Below are 20190 nucleotides of genomic sequence, written 5' to 3'. Positions count from 1 at the left end.
ACTGGACCACCAGGGAAGGCCCTGTGTCGTATTTTAGATTCCACATATCAGTGATACCATATGGCCCATACCCTTATCTTGCCCCTCCCCAATATTTGATTCATAGTTGGGACCATAGCTCTTTTTAGTCAGTGAGTTTTAAATTTAACATATTCTTTTGAAAGAGGTCATGATTGAAAATAATTCATAATCTATGAGAATGGATTTATTTTCACCCAGTTTTGTGACTGAGAAACTTCGATTTCGGAAAAAAAGTTTTATGTGTGCATTTTTAGAAGTTAAAAACATATATACTATATAGGTAGTATAACAGCCGCATTGATTATAAAAGATTTTAAAATCTAAGCCAAAATGCCATAACTTGAATTTCTTTAAAATATGGACTTGAGGACACGGGGAGGGGGGAAGGGTAAGCTGGAACAAAGTGAGAGAGTGTCATGGACATATATACACTACCAAATGTAAAATAGATAGCTAGTGGGAAGCAGTCGCATAGCACAGGGAGATCAGCTTGGTGCTTTGTGACCGCCTGGAGGGGTGGGATAGGGAGGGTGGGAGGGAGGGAGACGCAAGAGGGAAGAGATATGGGAACATATGTATATGTATAACTGATTCACTTTGTTATAAAGCAGCAACTATCACACCATTGTAAAGCAATTATACTCCAATAAAGATGTAAAAAAAAAAATGTGATGTTGAACATCATCTTTACCTCAGAGATACAGATTGCGTTCGTTTTCAACTGGATTGTCTTTGAAACAGAGTATCAGAATTAACTCATTACCCTCATTGTGTTCAATCAATACTTGAAAAACTAACTGAAGCATATTCAGTTAATATAATATTTTAAAGCGATACCGAGAAGGGTTTTGCATTAATAAATGCAAAATAAAATTTTAAAAAATCATTTTATTTCATCTCATTCTTTTATAATTTCTATTTTTGTATGTTTAGATGTATATTATATGTAATTTAATAATATATATTAGATTTTTATGTATATAATTAGTACAGTAAAACATGCGTATAATTTATAAATGAAGTCATATATTGGAGTTAAGTGCTTACAATCTTTGCCTGGCAGGAGTGTTCAGTTATAATGGAGAATGCAGTGGAGTGACAAGGGCCATTGCTCTGCCTATTCCCTATTTCACAGTGAGACCTTTGGCAAGTCGCCTGTCCTGTCCATAGTGTGGCCCTCTTACCTTTGTATGTATAGTGGACTGACTGGCAAAATAGTACAGTGTGGTCTCACTGTGGGTAGAAATTGCTGAGAGTAAGCATCCTTCCATGGTCTCACAAGGGAATTTATTTACAGAAGACTGAAAAACACTGGACCCCTGAGGGCTGCATTAGGGCAACAGTCCTGAGTGCTTGGTCAAGTACTTTCACCTTTTGGGGGACAACAAATCTCTAAACAGTCTAAAGTTAGTATTATTATCATAGTAATAAATGAAACAAAAAATATCTTTGTGGACGGCATATTTTTTGCTGTTCTGTGAATGAGTCAAAATTAGGCTTATACTCAAGGTTTTGTTAAAATATTCTACTCTTTCCCTTATTAAATTTCAAATAAAATGTCAATATTAAATTGTTAATTGCTCACTTTTGTTACAGCATGTAGATCAAACATAATGGATGGCCATGCAGTTGCTTGGGCTAACTTGCTAGGAAAAAATGTATTCCCTACAAAATCATGATTATGTCTTTGTGCAGTTTTTCGCCTTTTTTTATGATGGTTTCTTCCATGTATTAAATTCAGTTTTGGATGTGATAGATGTATGCTTTCACCTAATTTCATTATAATAAAGTTGGTATATTGGGACAGTTGACATTTATAAAATATGTAGTGATTTTGTTTGAAGTAATGGTGTTTGACTAATTGCCAGATTTTCCAAGGGTTTCTTATTGACTTTTCATCAAACATTACTTATTTTCCTTCACTATAGAATATATTGAACCACAACACTATGACAGGCATAATGAGCTTTTAAAGGTCTCTGCCTACGGAGATCACAATCAAACATTAAATATTTAGATATCACATGCTTTTGTTCAAAGAGAAGTGATGCTTACTGTGGTGCAAAATTTACAAAACAAGAAGACAGATAAAACCTTTCTATAGGCTGCTTCCCAAATTGTTTATAAATATCTGGTTTTGCCATATTTAGCTTCCTTAATTGAACTCTGAAGAGATTGTACAAATGAAAGCAAATGAGAGTAGACTAGCTTACTTTTTTCTTTCCTTTAGATTTTAGGCAAGGAGTCCCTCTCCATTAAATTATTCTCAATTGTTCTAGTGAGAGTATCTAAACATTTTTATTATGCTGTGTTTTGAAAGCTCATTCAAGTTGCTATTTTTCAAGTTTTCTTATGATAAAGCAGTATTTTATTCCTTCATTTCAGACTGTTTATACACATAACTGTTATTTTCATAATGAAAATATTAAAGAACAAGACTGACACACTACTATAGACAAATTATTTCAAGTCCTTTATGCTGTGGGATACCAATGAAATAACATTCTGAACCACAATAGGTTTTTCCCATTAGCTTTATTTTCAACATAGATTTTATGTTAGAACTACAAATGTGGCTAGGACAGTGGTTCTCAACCTAACTACACAGCAGAATGATTTGAAGCCTTTTAAAAATTTATAAACCCCAGGCCTCAGGGATATATATTTTAAGGTCCCTCAGGTGTTTTCTTTGCGTAGGCAGAGTTGAGGAATACACAGGTCTAGGAGAGCAAATGCTCGGTAGCATAGGTGAGAAATACTATACTTATCTATTGATAACCTCAGTGGTTGAGCTTCAAAGCCACAAATAAAGGGGCAAAGGCTCTGAACCCTTGAAATAGCAGCTATTGAAGTTTTTCACTTTAGCCCAAAAGAGAAGTCCTTGACCTTGCTTTACATATAATCCTCACAATTCTAGTTATGTGATTTCTCCAGCCCTGACAGATGAGAAGTGGCAAAATCAAACTAGGAGGCTGTTGGTAAAAGAAGTAATAGCTGTCAAGCGTGGGAAGATAGTACAAACAGCTGCGTTAGATCTTGATGCAGAAATTGATGGACGTATGAATATGTTGACCTTCAGTCATTAGAGGTGGAAAATTATGATCAATATTATCTGATTTAGGAATCGCGATAGTTTTTATACATTTTAGAAAGATTTTAAAATTTTAAGTTGGTTAAAGAAGGGGGAAGTGATTTTAAACCTGAAATATTTACTTACCTGAAAGATTCACTTCTGTAGAATGATAGTGTATTCCCAAGTAGTAGCAGATAAATGAGGCATTAATAGGCTTGTGCAAATGGGGGGAAAAAGCTACTGAGTCTATTTGGCCAGATATGGTTTTTAAATGCTAATAATAGAAGTATCTATTTCAAAATCTTAACACAGCCAAATTATAGTTTTTTTCATTAGCCATATGCTTTTCCAAAATTTTTTACATGTTTTCTTCTTCCCCACAGCAATCTCACAGTTTAGGCAGGCCTGTCTGGCTCCAGATTGCCGAGTCTGCTTACAGATTCACTCTGGGCTCAATTGCTGGAGGTGAGTGACATGTCTATGTGCTGTTTCAAGCTTGCGTTCATGTAATATTATCTCACTAGACCGGGACAGATCAGCAAAGGTTCAGTTCATTGTTCCCAAGGGTCACGACTGCAGGGCTTTCTGAAGTATTCTTTATTTTTACCTACGATCAGAGGACTTGTCATAGCACGGCCATGCCCCCTCTGGCTCCAGTCTGTCTTCAAGACAAAACCTCTGTAATCATGTGAAAGTCTTGGATGCGTGCTGCACTCCCCTTAATTATACTGGTTAAAGCCAGTACGAAGAAATGGAGAATAAGACTGTGTTTCTGGTGTTAGGAGTGAGGGCAGGTAAGAGATCAAGATTTGGGGTACAAATCCCAGAACCTTATGAAGTAAAACAACCTCTCAAAGTGATTCGCTTTTGCTTTTCTGCTTGTTTCCCCCCCACCTCATCTTTTACTGGCTGAAGAATATCTAGACTTGAAGGTTATTTGTTAAAATGAACCTCTCTTCCCTGCTCCTGGGCAAAATTTGAGAGGCTTTTTTTGCTTAAATCTCTCCATAGAAAATGTATAAAAAATCTGAAGTTGCTTTATTGAGAAGAACCTAGTAGTGTGATTAAAATACTTATGATTTTTCAAAAGAAGCCTAAACTGATGAAACTATTATTTTTACTTTTCAATCTGTTTTAGAAGTTGTAAAGCATGTTTTGGTTTTCAACAGTTGAAAAATATAATACTCTAATTCATGTTATAAATTTTTCAGTCCCTGAGAAATTCTAAAGCCTAGGCTTTTTTTTTTTTATAAACCGAATGCTGTAAGTAGGGGGAGGGTCATGTTGAGATTTGGTTCCAATATTATAGTTGTAACTAAGGTTAATTTACCAAAATGCTGTAGTAAACTAAATTTTAAAATTGCAGCCACCTATGTGTAGATATATAGTTATTTTAAGAGGTAACTTGTATAATATGTAGGCATTTAATGGAAAATATAAAGAAATATGTTATATATAAGAGTTTAATGTTGTTAAAGGAAATTGAGTGTTGATTATCTAATGTTGGTGATGACTTGAAAATCCATTACAGTTGTTCTCTGAAGCAGCTGTCTTTATGGATCCCGGTGGTTGCTAGCCTGTGATCCTTCAGCTGTGTATGGAAGAAGGGAAAATTACGTAAAATCTCTTTTGTGAGGATATATACTGTGTTCTGTTTTCTAGTCCTTTGATTTAGAGATTTGTTGTCCTTACAGATTCTCCGTTTAATTGTGCTCTCTTTTAAGCCTTACAATTGTTTCATTTGTAGCTGTGGGAGCCACCGCGGTGTACCCAATAGACCTGGTGAAGACCCGCATGCAGAATCAGCGTGGCACCGGCTCTGTTGTCGGGGAGCTGATGTACAAAAACAGCTTTGACTGTTTTAAGAAAGTCTTGCGTTATGAGGGCTTCTTTGGACTCTACCGGGGTGAGCAAGCAGATCTCAGCTGCTGAAGTTAGTGAGTTTATCTCACCAGCAGCAGGTTTCAGACTCAACTGATTGTGAAAATCAGTGCACAGCCTTTTCAGACAGACTAGGGCTGTTTCTCTCTTTTTATTTACTCCTTGCTCATTTCCCTTTTTACATTCTTGCTGGTAACTAGCAATATTAGTCTGCAGACAAGTTCTTTATTTCTTCTTCCTGCAATCTAAAGCCTGCGTTTTCCCCAGCATGGTCTATGGTGGTCACCATGCTCTTACAAACTAAGGCACATGTCTGCAGGTGGAATACGAGGATGACAGCTAAGAAATAGAGAGCTTCTTTTCTCAAAGAATTAGAGAGGAGAAATATATCTCTCCTCTGTGAAATAGAAACCAGACTGCCACTTGAAGGTGAGTGTACACTCTATCTGTTTGTTTCACCTGAAAGAAATATTGCACATTTTTGTCTCTTCCAAGGAGACCAGTGAGTCATCTGAAGGTTAAAAAAAAAAAGAAAGAAAGAAAGAAAAGAAAACCTTTTTGCTCCAAGTCTCATTCTTGCTCCTTTTCTCCCTGTAGTTCAGAGGCACTGAGTGGAAGCAGAGAGATTTTCTTTTGCAGGGAATGTTACCACCAACTCTAAGCTGAGCACACTGCTGTCGGCATCAGAGGCAGCAAGCCCCATGCAGAATCCTCCCCACCCCCATCGGCTTTGTAGGAACTTGTTCTCTTAGGAGAGGGAGACTTTCATGTACATGTTTTCACATTAGAATTTAGGGTTTCCTTTGGGAGGGAGATTAATTTTTTAATCCCTTTGGGCGCCACTTAGAATTCTTTGAAAAACTTTCTACATGCTCAGTTCCAGGGCATTTATGTAATTTACTGTACTTGTTTGTTTGCACACACAGTCCCATTAATCCTGAGCTCATTCTGAGCTCTGCTGAACTGTTTGGCTTAGAGCCTCTTCCTCGGAAAGAAAAACTGGGCCTGAGCAAAGCTTTATGCTCATGGCCAGGAGGAAAAACACTTCTGATTGGCATTATGTGCAGATACTCAAGTGAAAATGTAGTTCTAATATACTTATACTTGAAGGAGAGGGTCCTGAGGATGTTCATTTTGGGCATTGTGTATAGAACAAGAGAAGAGAGTTGTTCTGGAATCAAACTAGGCTCAATACCCTGCCCCTGAGAAAGAATGTGATGAATTTTATTCAGATATGCAGAACTCTAGCCCGTCTGAATTCTAGCTGTACGACATTTACTCCATGGGAAGAGGTGTGCATTGTTAGAATGCAGATCTGTGCATGTGAGTGCTTGTTTTAGACAATATTAAACTCTGCATATCTAGATTTTATTTAATAGGGAATCTGAGGGTTAAGTGGCACTACGGTGGTTTTCTTCTTTGACATCTCCAGTCTTTCTTTGTTGAGTAAGAATCTTTCTTCTTCCTTGGTATACTTTAAAAGAGAAGGAACCTAGACATACACCACACAGTTTAGCCTTCTCAATGGATGGATGCTTACAGAAGATTTCATTTGGGAGAGATATCATGTTAATTAAATGGGTCCAATATAGCAAGTTGGGGGTGAAGGGTGTGAAGGGATCATTAGCTTGATTCAGAATGTGAGCTGATAAAATCAGTCCTTTAAGTGAGAGATTGTAGGAGTCCTGTACCTGAACACTGTGATTGTTGAGATTGTCATATATTGCTTAGAAGTGGTCCATTATTTTGTCAGATGATGGACAAATTTATTGACAGATTAGCCTAAATTTCTTTATAGTCAACAATGATAAAATGACATAAATCAGTACTTTATTAACATTCCGTGAGCCTTATTGAGGCAAGTAGTAAAACAAACACACATGCTGACACCGTTGTATGGGAGTCAGATTAAAAGTAATAGGGCCTGATAATCATAAGAGTTAGAAAGTTAAGACTGCCATCTGCTGATTTATTCTTTTAAATCAGTTTGCTACCCATTAAAGGTGTGTGCACATTTGTGTTTGTCACTGATAATTCAGTTTGACTGACAGTAGGCTGTATGTACGATTACTTGCTGGCTCTCAACTTGTAGAAAATCACTCAGCAGTATCCTCAAAGTAGGCTTAAGATCAGCAGCGAGCATGCAAACACATACATAGCTTCCCCTTGGCTGGGTGATTTAAAGGATATAGTATGTTTATTGTTAGCATCTTTAAAAGATGTATGCAAAAAATGTATTTTAACGATTTGGATAATCTGTGTGCTTTAGAAAGTTGAGCCCTATGAATAGCTACAGATGTTGAGTTGTTTATATATTTTTTCTTTTGCAGCCAGCCTGGAAAATTTAACTTTCTAAGAATAATGATTTCCTTTGTTTTAGGAGAAATCTTTTGAAATGTCTTAAGTTTGACATATATTAGCAAATAGGCTAACAATGGGCTGTTTTTGCTTGTAGAAGATACCCATTAAATGTTACTTAAAACTGCATTTTTCTTTGCAGTTTTGGCTTTCTTTTAAATAAATGAGTACCGAATTCTGGGTTTCTGTAAAGAGAAAATGATGGGAGTGGTTTTCTGTAATAGCCAAGCCACTGTATGCTATTACGCAGGTAGCATCATTTGTGGCAAAATCTGGGTCTACTTAACAAGACACTTTGCAGAGCTTTTCGAAGCATACAACATTGGCTTCTCTAAAGTGTCTGTGTATGTTAGTATGTTGTTGGTTGTAAAGGGAGGTAATCTGGTTTCACTGCTATTGGCAGTGTTCTGGGAGTAGACAAGATCCATGTGTTCCATTCCTTCCTCATACTTTTTGGGAAGTGTTAGATAACCAGGCTTTAAAGGAGGCATGCTTAAGAAAAGGATTTATAGGCTCAAGAAGTATAACATTGTTTTGACATGAATAATTATTATATACATATGCATAGTTTTTAGGATAAGCCACTTTTCCCATTTTAATAAAAACCCTAAAATGTTTGATGGGTAAATAATATGGGGAAAACCACCTTGTTGGGCTTGTGTATTCACGTCTAGTACATCTATACTGCTAACAATTCTCTCTGTTTACCTAGGTCTGATACCACAACTTATAGGGGTTGCTCCAGAAAAGGCCATTAAACTGACTGTAAGTTTCTTTCTCATTGAATTTATGTCATTTGTTTAGATTATCATTAAGCCAAAAGTGAAAACTTATGCTGGTAAGACTAGCACACTATCAAGGCACTTGTAAAATTTTAAACTTATTTGTAGTCATTTGCTAATTTTAAATTTTATATGAGACAAATATTTTGCTGATTTGAGAAAACCAGTAATGTACCACTAAAGGTAATGATTGGGAATTCTGGTTAACTGATGTTGTCTTTCTAATTAGGTCAATGATTTTGTCCGGGACAAATTTACCAGGAGAGATGGCTCCATTCCACTTTTAGCAGAAATCCTTGCTGGAGGTTGTGTAAGTATTAATACTGATGATTTCTCATGGCAAATATGTTCCTTAGGATTTTTGCACACTGGATATACTATCTGAGTGACATGCCCCCTGAACTCAAGGGACTCTAAGCAGATTTTCTCAGTGATAATAAGGAATGATTTTAAAAATTTCATTGCATAATCTCACTGGTTTTGAGGCAGAAAAGAGGTATTTTTGTAGAGGTAGTATTCTTAGAAGCTCCTAAAACTTTACCTTTTACACTTTTTAGAGTTCTAATTCTGTTTCTTTTTAAATACCACAGAAAACAGAATAGTGGATAAAGTTACCCTATATTTATATTGACTGGAACTTTAAAATAAGTGTGAGGTGACTGATTAATTGGACCCTTGTATTTTTGGTGTAGGATTGAGTAAGCCATTGTGGTATAATTATAATTTTCCTCCTTTTAGGGACCAGAGTAAACAACCATAACTATGTTGAAGCTATTGACAATTCTGAACTCAGAGATTCTGTCTTTAAAGTGTGAGCATGACATTGGATTTAGACTAATTCTCAAATCTAAGTTTGCAGCTCAACTCATCTTATTTGTGGTGTTCCTTTCACATTTGGTAGTACATGATTTTTTTAAAGATTTATTTAGTCCATTTTGTCCCTGAAACCCTTAATGACTTCCAGTTGACTTGGCTGACAGTCTTGGCTAAACCCTCCTCAGTTGCTTGTGGAACCTGAGGTGATGAGGTCAGTGACCTTTGCAGCTTTTAATTCAGAGGAGATTCCCTGAGGGTCAGAGAGAGAGGGTGCTCTGGATTCTCCTTCATGATATTTGTCAGCCTGGCACATACCTGGGTCCTCATCTTTCTGCAACCAAAGTTCTTATGGAAGAGGTAGCTTGGCGCATTCTCTTTGTGTGTGTGTGCGTGCACGCACAGGTGTGTACTTACGTGCATTTGCCGCTATACCTGCACACATGCCCAAGTGCATTCTCAGGGAGAAAACTCATGTCTTTGGCTAACTTTTTTCATGGAGGACAAATAATGGACATAGACTAAGACCTTTGCTTAGTTCTTACTGTTGTTTCTCCTCTTCCTTTGCCCCAATTAGATGCTGTAAGTGTTTTTCTTCTAATGAAAGAACCATTGCGTATCATAAATATTCTTTTTCTCAGTGGTTTTAGTTTTAATTTGGTTAAGAAATTTCCTAACTCAGCTTTGCTGCAACACTGTGTACATCTGTCAGAAATCTTCCAAGTCATGCTCTCTGTGTTCCATGTAGCTAATTATTTGTTTCCATTTGTGATATCCAGAGGTTTTTGCCCATGAGCCTGACTTGTTCCCTTGTCTGACACGTGACCTAAGTGGTTAAATTATAATCAGGTATTTGGTTCCTTTGTTCTTCCTAGGTATTGACCCTGTTTCTAGGTTTGAACTTTGGGAATTTCTCTTGAAGTCTGGAGTGCCTCGAGGGTTGTGCTGACAGTCTAAATCTCTTCCTTTTTTTTTTTTTTTTTTTTGCTGTACGCGGGGCTCTCACTGCTGTGGCCTCTCCCGTTGCGGAGCACAGGCTCCGGACACACAGGCTCCGCGGCCATGGCTCGCGGGCCCAGCCGCTCCGCGGCATGTGGGATCTTCCGGGATCGGGGCACGAACCCGTGTCCCCTGCATCGGCAGGCGGACTCCCAACCACTGCGCCACCAGGGAAGCCCTAAATCTCTTCCTTAAGAGATTTATTTCTGGAAGCTTTGACTCATTTCTGGATGCTTCGATGGATTGTCTAGCTGGAAATTGACAGCGTGAAAAATAGGCAGGTTGGGCTATAGGAGGATGATTAGGTTGTATGCAGTTCTTCACCACAAACACTTTCTGCTTCCCTCTTTCCTCTACATATCTTCATTTCAGGGAGGAAAGAAAATGTAAATTATTGAGTTTCTACTGATGAATTCAATCACACTACAGTATAAATGATTGTTAAAGCACAATCTGCTACTTCTCCCGAAAGTCTACATATTTCAACAGAGAATAACCTTAAACAAAAAGGATGAGTCTCTGCTGATAGAATATCAGGCACCGTGGAATATAGGAATACTCTTTTTGCTGAATGAAACATGGTAAGCAGCCACCAGATAAACACTGGGAAGAGTGGCTGCCCGTGAGGCTGATCAGGAGAACCCAACCCTCAGGATCCTGGGTATGGGTGGTGATAGAATGTGGAGTGTCCTGTGGGTGTTTGGCTGAATGCTGTCAGTGCCACCAGGTGAGAGGAGTGCAGCTGTTTTTCCAAACATCACTCAATTTTAAAGATGTATTGGGTTGGCCAAAAAGTCCCTTCAGTTTTTAAGTAAAAATAAAAGACACGTTTTTCATTTTCACCAAGAACTTTGTTGAACAATGAATTCACCCTTTTGTCCCACTACCTTCTGCCATTTTTCAGGCAACTTCATGATTCCATCTTCCCAAAACTTTTTATCTTTTTGAGCAAAGAACTGTTCCAGGTGCCTTTTACAGTCTTACAGAGAATTGAAATTTTTTCCATTAAGAGAATTTTATAAAGACCTAAATAAATGGAAATCTGAAGGTGCAATGTCTGGTGAATACGGCGGATGAATCAGAACTTCCCAGCCAAGCTGTACCAGTTTTTGCCTGGTCATCAAAGAAACATATGGTCTTGCGTTATCCTGTTGGAAGATTATGCCTTTTCTGTTGACTAATTCTAGATGCTTTGTGTCGAGTGCTGCTTTCAGTTGGTCTAATTGGGAGCAGTACTTGTTGGAATTAATCGTTTCGTTTTCCAGAAGGAGCTCATAATAGAGGACTCCCTTCCAATCCCACCATATACACAACATCACCTTCTTTGGATGAAGACTGGCCTTTGGTGTGGTTGGTGGTGGTTCATTTTGCTTGCCCCACAATCTCTTCCATTCCACATTATTGTACAGTATCCACTTTTCATCACCCATCACAATTTGTGTTAAAAACGAACATTTTCATTACGTTTAAGTAGAGAACTGCATGCGGAAATACGGTCAAGAAGGTTTTTTTCGCTTAACTTACATGGAACCCAAGCATCAAAGCGATTAACATAACCAAGCTGGTGCAAATGATTTTCAGTGCTTGATTTGGTTATTTTTAGTATGTCGGCTATCTCCTGCATGGTATAATGTTGATTGTTCTCAGTGTCTCGATTTGATCTTATCCACTTCAACTGCTCTACCCAACCATGGAGCATCGTCCAGAGAGAAATCTCCAGCACGAAACTTTGCAAACCACTTTTGACACGTTCAGTCAGTCACAGCACCTTCTTCATACACTGCACAAATCTTTTTTTGCGTTTCAGTTACGCTTTTACCTTTCTTGAAATAATAAATAAAGCATAATAGGCCGAAAATGTTGCTTTTTTTCTTCCATCTTCAATATTAAAATGCCTACACAAAAATTCACCAATTTTGATAAGTCTTTTTTTAAATGCACGCTGATATGACAGCTGTCACTTACAATCTAACAAAATTATTTTGAGTGACGTTAAAGGCAACTAAGTGTTACTAGAGCCATCTTACGGAGAAAACTGAACAAACATTTTTGCCAACCCAATACCTAATGTGTTGACCTAATGCAGATTAATTCAGAAGAAATGGCTCAAACTGAGCAGTTAGTATTGACTTCATAGATTTTTTTTCCATAGCAGAAGAATCAGCTAGGACTAGGGTCTTGAGTTCCCTACATATGGGAGGGAAATTCTACTGCTCTGAAAATGACTGTGCCGTCCTTTAGGAAATATGATGTACACTAACTAGATCATTGAGGTGACCAAGAAATGAAAATATCCAGTCCTTAAGCACTATGTGTTTTTTTGTTGTTTGTTTTATTTTGTGATCTGTTTTTAAAAGTATGTGATATTAGATATATGTAAAAGAGAACACATTATATAAACAAAAAGTTATAATAAAATGAGCATCCATGAGCCTACCACTCAGCTTAACTACAGTATTACTATTATCATTGATGCTGGTTTTTGCTTTTACTGTAGCTCTAATCTGCTAGAATGCTAATGAGCTGTAGGGACTTTTCTTGCTGGGCTGAACATTTTATAGGCGTTCTGTCATTATTATTCCCAATTGGAGTTGAAGAAAATAAAACCTGAGAGAGATCTAGCACTTGGTGAATGGCAAAGTTGAGAGTCAAACCACATTTGTCTCCAAATCTCTATTAACTCACATTTGGTATGTTTTCATTCATTCTTTCTTCCATTTATTCATTCTCATGCAACAAGCTGTCAAGGCTGAGAAGGATTTAGAGTTTCTTCCTGTGCAAGGAACTAGACTTAGGAAATGTTTATATCTCATAGAAAAAGGGTAGTTCTGACCATTCTCACCAGATAAAACCTAATCTTGTATCTAATCATATTCCACTGTGGTAGTTTGAAAGTAGAATTCCTTATTGTTATTTGCTTCATTTCTACATGTCACCAAAGAAAATATGTGCTTATGATTATAATTCATTGTAATAATAGCTACCGTTTCTTGAGCCTCTTGCACTGGACTGAACACTTTATAGGCATTATCTCATTATTATTCCCAGCTAGAGTCGAAGAAACTAAAAGCTCAGTGAAATCAAGCACTTAGTAAATGGAAAAATTGAGATTCAAGCCCCTTCTGTCTCTAATCTATATTCTTTCATACTTAGTTTATGTTTCCATTCGTTCAGTCTTTCATTCATTCTCTCATTCATCAAATGCTTGCTATGTTTCAGGAAAAAATTTTAAAATAACAGCTTTATTGAGATAGAGTTCACATATCATACAATTCCCCACACTTAAAGTGTACAATTCAGCAGTTCTGAGTGTATTCACAGAGCTGTGCAACTATCACCATAGTCAATTATAGAACATTCCCGTCCCCAAAAGAAACCTAGTACCCTTTAGCTATTGCCTTCCAATTTTCCCGCCCTCTCCCCATCAAGTCTTAGGCTACTACTCATAAACTTTCTGTCTCTATAGAGTCACCATTTCTGGACATTTCATATAAATGGAATCAAACAATATATGGCCTTTTGTGTCTGGCTTCTTTCACTTAGTGTAACATTTTCAAGGTTTATTCATGTTGTAGTATGTATCAGTATTTCAGGCCTTTTTTATTGCTGAATAATATTTCATTATATAGATAATACCACTTTTTTTTTTTATCCATTCATCAATTGTTGAACACGTGGGTTGTTTCCACCTTTTGGCTGTTATGAATAATGCTGCTATGAACATTCATGTAAGAAGTTTTGTGGACATATGTTTTCATTTCTCTTGTGTATATACCTAGGAGAGGAATTGGTGGGTCATATGGTAACTCTAACTAGTATTTTGAGGAACTGCCAGATTGTTTTCCAAAGTGGCTGCACCATTTTACAATCCTACCAGCAATGTATGGGGGTTCTGATTTCTCCACATTCTTGCCAATACTTATTATTATGTCTTTTCGTTATAGCCATCCTAGTGGTATGAAGTGGTATCTTACTGTGATCTAATGACTGACAGTGTTGAGCATCTTTTCATGAATGTACTAGCATTTGTTTATCTTTGGAGAACAATGTGTTCAGAATATTTGCCCATGTTTTAGCTGGGTTGTTCGTCTTTTTTTTTTTTTTTTTTTGCGGTACGCGGGCCTCTCACTGCTGTGGCCTCTCCCGTTGCGGAGCACAGGCTCCGGACGCGCAGGCTCAGCGGCCATGGCTCACGGGCCTAGCTGCTTCGCGGCATGTGGGATCTTCCTGGACCGGGGCACGAACCCGTGTCCCCTGCATCGGCAGGCGGACTCTCAACCACTGTGCCACCAGGGAAGCCCTGTTCGTCTTTTATTATTGAATTGTAAGAGTTCTATATGTATTTAGGGTATTCTGTATACACACAAGAGTTCTGTATATATTTAGTGTACCTTACCAGATACGTGATTTGCAAATATTTTTCGCTTTCTTGACTGTGTCCTTTGAAGAACTGGACTTTGATTTTAATGAAGTCCAACTTATCTATATTTTCTCGTTGCTTGTGCTTTTTGTGTCCTATCTAAGAAGTCATTGCCTAATCCAAGATCATGAAGATTTATACCTCTATTTTCTTCTAAGGGTTTTATAGTTTTAGATCTTACATTTAGGTCTTTGATCTTTCACACAAATTTTTTTTTTTTTTTTTTTTTTTTTTTTTTTTTTTTCGGTATGCGGGCCTCTCACTGTTGTGGCCTCCCCCGCTGCGGAGCACAGGCTCCGGACGCGCAGGCTCCGGACGCACAGGCTCAGCGGCCATGGCTCACGGGCCCAGCCGCTCCGCGGCATACGGGATCCTCCCAGACCGGGGCACGAACCCGTATCCCCTGCATCGGCAGGCGGACTCCCAACCACTTGCGCCACCAGGGAGGCCCTTTCACACAAATTTTTAACCTTAATTTTTTCCAGTGTTTTGCTTTGAGCAGAGATATTACCAAATGAAAGTTTTATTTTTCATTGTCAACATTTCAGTATATTTCCTCCTAATGCTTTTATAGACGTGCTTTTGTGCATGTACAGACATGAACACACACACACACACGTATGCACGCACATTATATATATTTTTTAACATCTTTATTGGAGTATAGTTGCTTTACAATGTTGTGTTAGTTTCTGCTGTATAACAAAGTGAATCAGCTATACGTATACATACATCCCCATATCCCCCCACTCTTGTGTCTCCCTCCCACCCTCCCTATCCCACCCCTCTAGGTGGTCACAAAGCACTGAGCTGATCTCCCTGTGCTATGCAGCTGCTTCCCACTAGCTATCTATTTTACATTTGGTAGTGTATGTATGTCAGTGCTACTCTCTCACTTCGTCCCAGCTTACCCTTCCCCCTCCCCGTGTCCTCAAGTCCATTCTCTACATCTGCGTCTTTATTCCTGTCCTGCCTCTACGTTCTTCAGAACCTTTTTTTTGTTAGATTCCATGTATATGTGTTAGCATATGGTATTTGTTTTTCTCTTTCTGACTTAACTTCACTCTGTACGACAGACTCTAAGTCCATCCACCTCACTACAAATAACTCAATTTCGTTTCTTTTTATGGCTGAGTAATATTCCATTGTATACGTGTGCCACATCTTCCTTATCCATTCATCTGCTGATGGACACTTAGGATGCTTCCATGTCCTGGCTATTGTAAATAGTGCGGCAGTGAACATTGTGGTACATGTCTCTTTTTGATTTGTGGTTTTCTCAGGGTATATGCCCAGTAGTGGGATTGCTGGGTCATATGGTAGTTCTGTTTTTAGTTTTTTAAGGAACCTTCCTACTGTTCTCCATAGTGGCTGTATCAATTTACATTCCCACCAACAGTGCAAGAGTGTTCCCTTTTCTCCACACCCTCTCCAGCATTTATTGTTTGTAGATTTCTTGATGATGGCCATTCTGACTGGTGTGAGGTGATACCTCATTGTGGTTTTGATTTGCATTTCTCTAATGATTTCTCTAGTGATGTTGAGCAACCTTTCACATGTTTGTTGGCAACCTGTATGTCTTCTTTGGAGGAATGTCTATTTAGGTCTCCTGCCCATTTTTGGATTCAGATGTTTGTTTTTTTGATATTGAGCTGCATGAGCTGCTTGTAAATTTTGGAGATAATCCTTTCTCAGTTACTCAGTTTCCAAATATATTCTCCCATTCTGTGGGTTGTCTTTCGTCTTGTTTATGGTTTCCTTTGCTGTGCAAAAGCTTTTAAGTTTCATTAGGTCCCATTTGTTTGTTTTTGCTTTTATTTCCATTTCTCTAGGAGGTGGGTCAAAAAGGATCTTGCTGTGATTTATGTCATAGAGTGTTCTGCCTATGTTTTCCTCTAAGAGTTTTATAGTGTCTGGCCTTACATTTAGGTCTTTAATCCATTTTGAGTTTATTTTTGTGTATGGTGTTAGGAAATGTTCTAATTTCATTCTTTGACATGGAGCTGTCCAGTTTTTCTGACACCACTTACTGAAGAGGCTGTCTTTTCTCCATTGTATATTCTTTCCTCCTTTACCATAGATAAGGTGACCATATCATGCACATTATTTTTTAAACCAGATGGAAGTTTTGTTGGCTCTGACTTCCTGATTAGAAATACTCTCACTTTCTAAGGGCAGCAGAAAATCACAGCAGAGCTTCTCACTTTGGAAATAGATATAACCTTTGGGAACAGAATTATAAACAGAGTGTGTGTTTTCAAATTTTAAATCTTCATTGGGAACATTAACCAAACCTATTTTATATCTATATTAAAATCTTCTCAAAAAAGACTTTAATAGTTCAGAATTTATGATTTAGATGTGATATGATTTTTTTGTTGTTGTATCTGTAACTCGAACTTTAGATTTAATAATTTCTCCACCCTTCTTTAGGTGGGGATGAGATAAGAGTGTATGCATTTGGATACAGTTACTCAGTAAATATCTGTTATGGATGCTTATGAGCATCCTCCCTTTATATATGTATAAATGTATACATATATGTTACACATACATATATTACATGTCCATATCAGACATAAATATAATTGAGTGTTTAGGGCTTGCCTAGTGGCGCAGTGGTTAAGAATACACCTGCCAATGCAGGGGACACGGATTCGATCCCTGGTCCGGGAAGATCCCCCATGCTGTGGAGCAACTAAGCCCGTGCACCACAACTACTGAGCCTGTGCTCTAGAGCCCACGAGCTGCATCTACTGAAGCCCACGTGCTCTAGAGCCCATGCTCCGCAACAAGAGAAGCCACCACAATGAGAAGACCACGCACCGTAATGAAGTGTAGCCCCTGCTCGCCACAGCTAGAGAAAGCCCGTGGGTAGCAACAAAGACCCAAGACAGCCAAAAATAATAAATGAAAATAAATAAATTTATTTTAAAAATATATATATATAATTGAGTGTTTAATTATGGTATCTGTTGTGTGCAGGAATAATATCAATACTTTGTTGTCAACTTAGAATTTTCCAGTTACTTTAACATGCACTATTACCACCTCCTATAAAATGGGTAGATGAGAAACAGAAGCTCAGACAGGCTAACTCTTATCCCAGATCACACAGCTAATATATGCTGCAGTTTTCATGTACACCCAAATATTTTGATTTTAAAGAAAAGACCAACTCCTTTTGTTCTATAATGCTCTTAGGGAATCAAATCAAGGCCTTCTCCATGTGTCAAAATAAATCTAGATGAGCCCATTCAAATTTGTAGTGGCTTTTCTTTCTTTTTTTAAAATATTACATAGATATATATCATAGAAATTTAGCATATATCTGAATATATATACATATATATGTTATTTAGGTATAATTAATGTATTAAAAAAACTTAGCTGTCAGCTTAATGAGTTTTAACAATTGTATACACCCATGAAATCACCACTCAAGAGTGAGATAAAGAACATTTCACCCTAGAAAATTAATTCATGCCTCTTTCCAGTCAATCATTCCTCCCCTCCCCCAGGCAGCCACTGTTCTGATTTCTGTCAACAGTTTTGTTCCTTCTTGGATTTCATATCAACAGCGCACACGAAATGCATTCTTTTATTGTCGGCCTCTTTTGCTTAACAGAGTGTTTTCAGGAGTCATCCTTGTTATTGTGTGGGTATCAGTATTGGGTTTTTTGTTTATTTGTGTTTGATTTTACTGAGCATTATTCCGTGGTATGAATTAACTACAATTTGCTTGTCCATTCTTCTATTGATGGACATTTGGGTTGTTTCCAGTTTTTATCTATTATAAATAAGGTTGTTATAAACATTCTTGTACAAATATTTTTGTCAACATATGTTTTCATTTTTCTTGGGTGACTAAGAGTAGACTAGGGTAGATGTATGTTCAATTTAAAAGAAACTGCCTGTTGGTTCTTTGAAGTGGGTGGACCATTTTACAGTCTCATCAGCAGTGTACAAATATTCCAGTTACTCCACATCCTCAACAATGTTTGATATTTTTAGTCTTTTTGTTTTAGTCATTCTGCTTGGTGTGAAGTGATATCTTGCTGTGGTTTTTTTTTTTTTTTTTTTCTCTGTACGCGGGCCTCTCACTGCTGTGACCTCTCCCGTTGCGGAGCACAGGCTCCGGATGCGCAGGCTCAGCGGCCATGGCTCACGGGCCCAGCCGCTCCGCGGCATGTGGGATCCTCCCGGACCGGGGCACAAACCCGTGTCCCCTGCATCGGCAGGCGGACTCTCAACCACTGCGCCACCAGGGAAGCCCCCTTGCTGTGGTTTTAATTTGCATTTCCCTGATGCCTAAAGGTATTGAGCATCCTTTCATGTGTTTATTGGCTTTTTACATCTTTTTCAGTGAAGTATCTGTTCCAGTCTTCTGCCTGTTTTTATTAGGTTATTCATATTTTGTTATTGATTTGTAGGAGTTCTTTATAAATCATGGATACAGTCCTTTGTCAGGTGTATGTGTTATGAATATTTTTCCCAGGCTGTGACTTGCCTATTAATTATCTTAATAGTCTCTGTGTTGTTTTTATAAAAGAAAAAGATGATGTAGAGTTTTTTAGACACATTCATAAACCTAAGTGGGAAAAAATTTAATGTCTTTCTGAGTCAGCAAAGCAGGAAGTTTAAAAGTCTAAAGGGACTGACCTACATGTATTTTTTAATCATCTCTCTGGTTCTTATGTTGTTAAATTTAGCCAGAGCACTTACCTGACTGATCACATTACCTCTTTCAGGGAGTAGATACTTCTGAATGGATAAGTCATAAAACTCAAAATGTATTTATTGCTCAACAAAGGACTGATGTAACCCCATTATGCTGCAGGTGTTTTCATAGCCCTGTATGAACATACCTACTGGAGAACAAATCCCTTCCCTTGGTATTTTGCTTTCAATCTGCATAGCGCTCTCACCTTAGGTTAGTGCACAAGAACTCTGTGAGGTTGTTGGAATCTCTGTTGTCATATTAGGAAAACAAGGAATAGAAAGGTTATGACCTATCTAAGGTTACAAAGCTAACAACCATATAGGTCAACAGCCTTCCAAACCTGGAATCTTTCTACTCTTCTGTCTTTGGCCTATATGTGCACATGGGCACACACACACACCCATACCCATGCCCATATAGGTGCAGCAAGAGGTCCACTTGTTAGTTGGAGCATTTACTAATCCTGGGAGCCACAGTTGGTAGCTAGCCAGCTCCCTAAGCCATGTCTTTCTTGGCAAGCTGAGCTTGCACATCTCTGTAAAGAGCTGTTTGGAAATAGTTTCTCCAGCTCCCATTCCCAGGAACCAGTGTGGTCTTAACTTTATGCTTGCATACTTAACATGAACACACATACATACGCACACACATTAAACGTCCATATATATTTATGTCATAGTTGCGTATCATCATGCTTTAACCTGAAATTTTATTTATCTTGGTGTCTATTATTTCAGATCACTAGCTTTAATTGGTTAGATTTTTTTGATGTTCATATATGTATATGTTGATAAGCCTTTTAAAAGTTTTGGATCCACAGATAACAAGTGCTAACTAGTTTTTAAAAATTCATTTAAAGTGTATGAATTACCAAGTTTACCATGGGAAAGAATGTGTGAGAGAGGACCTAGTATGTAAAAAGAGCCATTGTTTCTAAGGCCAGTTCTGTTTCTTATTTGTGGTGCTCATGGGGGGGTTGTTTTTTTGTTTTTGAATAGTTAATACATTCATATGATTCAGAATTTAAAAGATACAATAGCATATGCTTTGCAAATTCTTTCTCCTAGCTATTTATTTCTCCTTCCAGGGGAGCAACCAATGTTTTCATCTCTAAAGCTATTCT

The 20190-nt window shown here is 37.8% G+C and overlaps 1 protein-coding gene across 3 annotated transcripts in view; it reads left to right on the top strand.

Moving 5' to 3' along the window:
* Positions 1 to 20190, top strand: part of SLC25A12 (solute carrier family 25 member 12) — a 92754-nt gene that overhangs the window by 60939 nt on the left and 11625 nt on the right. For all 3 annotated transcript variants that reach the window (XM_060106476.1, XM_060106475.1, XM_060106477.1), the window contains 4 exons: positions 3478 to 3559; positions 4842 to 5000; positions 8046 to 8098; positions 8345 to 8425. In XM_060106476.1, the coding sequence (XP_059962459.1) occupies positions 3478 to 3559; positions 4842 to 5000; positions 8046 to 8098; positions 8345 to 8425 (375 nt within the window). The remainder of the gene's footprint in view (positions 1 to 3477; positions 3560 to 4841; positions 5001 to 8045; positions 8099 to 8344; positions 8426 to 20190) is intronic.

The sequence above is a fragment of the Mesoplodon densirostris genome, chromosome 8 (assembly GCF_025265405.1).
Source record: "Mesoplodon densirostris isolate mMesDen1 chromosome 8, mMesDen1 primary haplotype, whole genome shotgun sequence".
NCBI lineage: Eukaryota > Metazoa > Chordata > Mammalia > Artiodactyla > Ziphiidae > Mesoplodon > Mesoplodon densirostris.
This window is presented reverse-complemented; position numbering and strand designations above follow the sequence as displayed.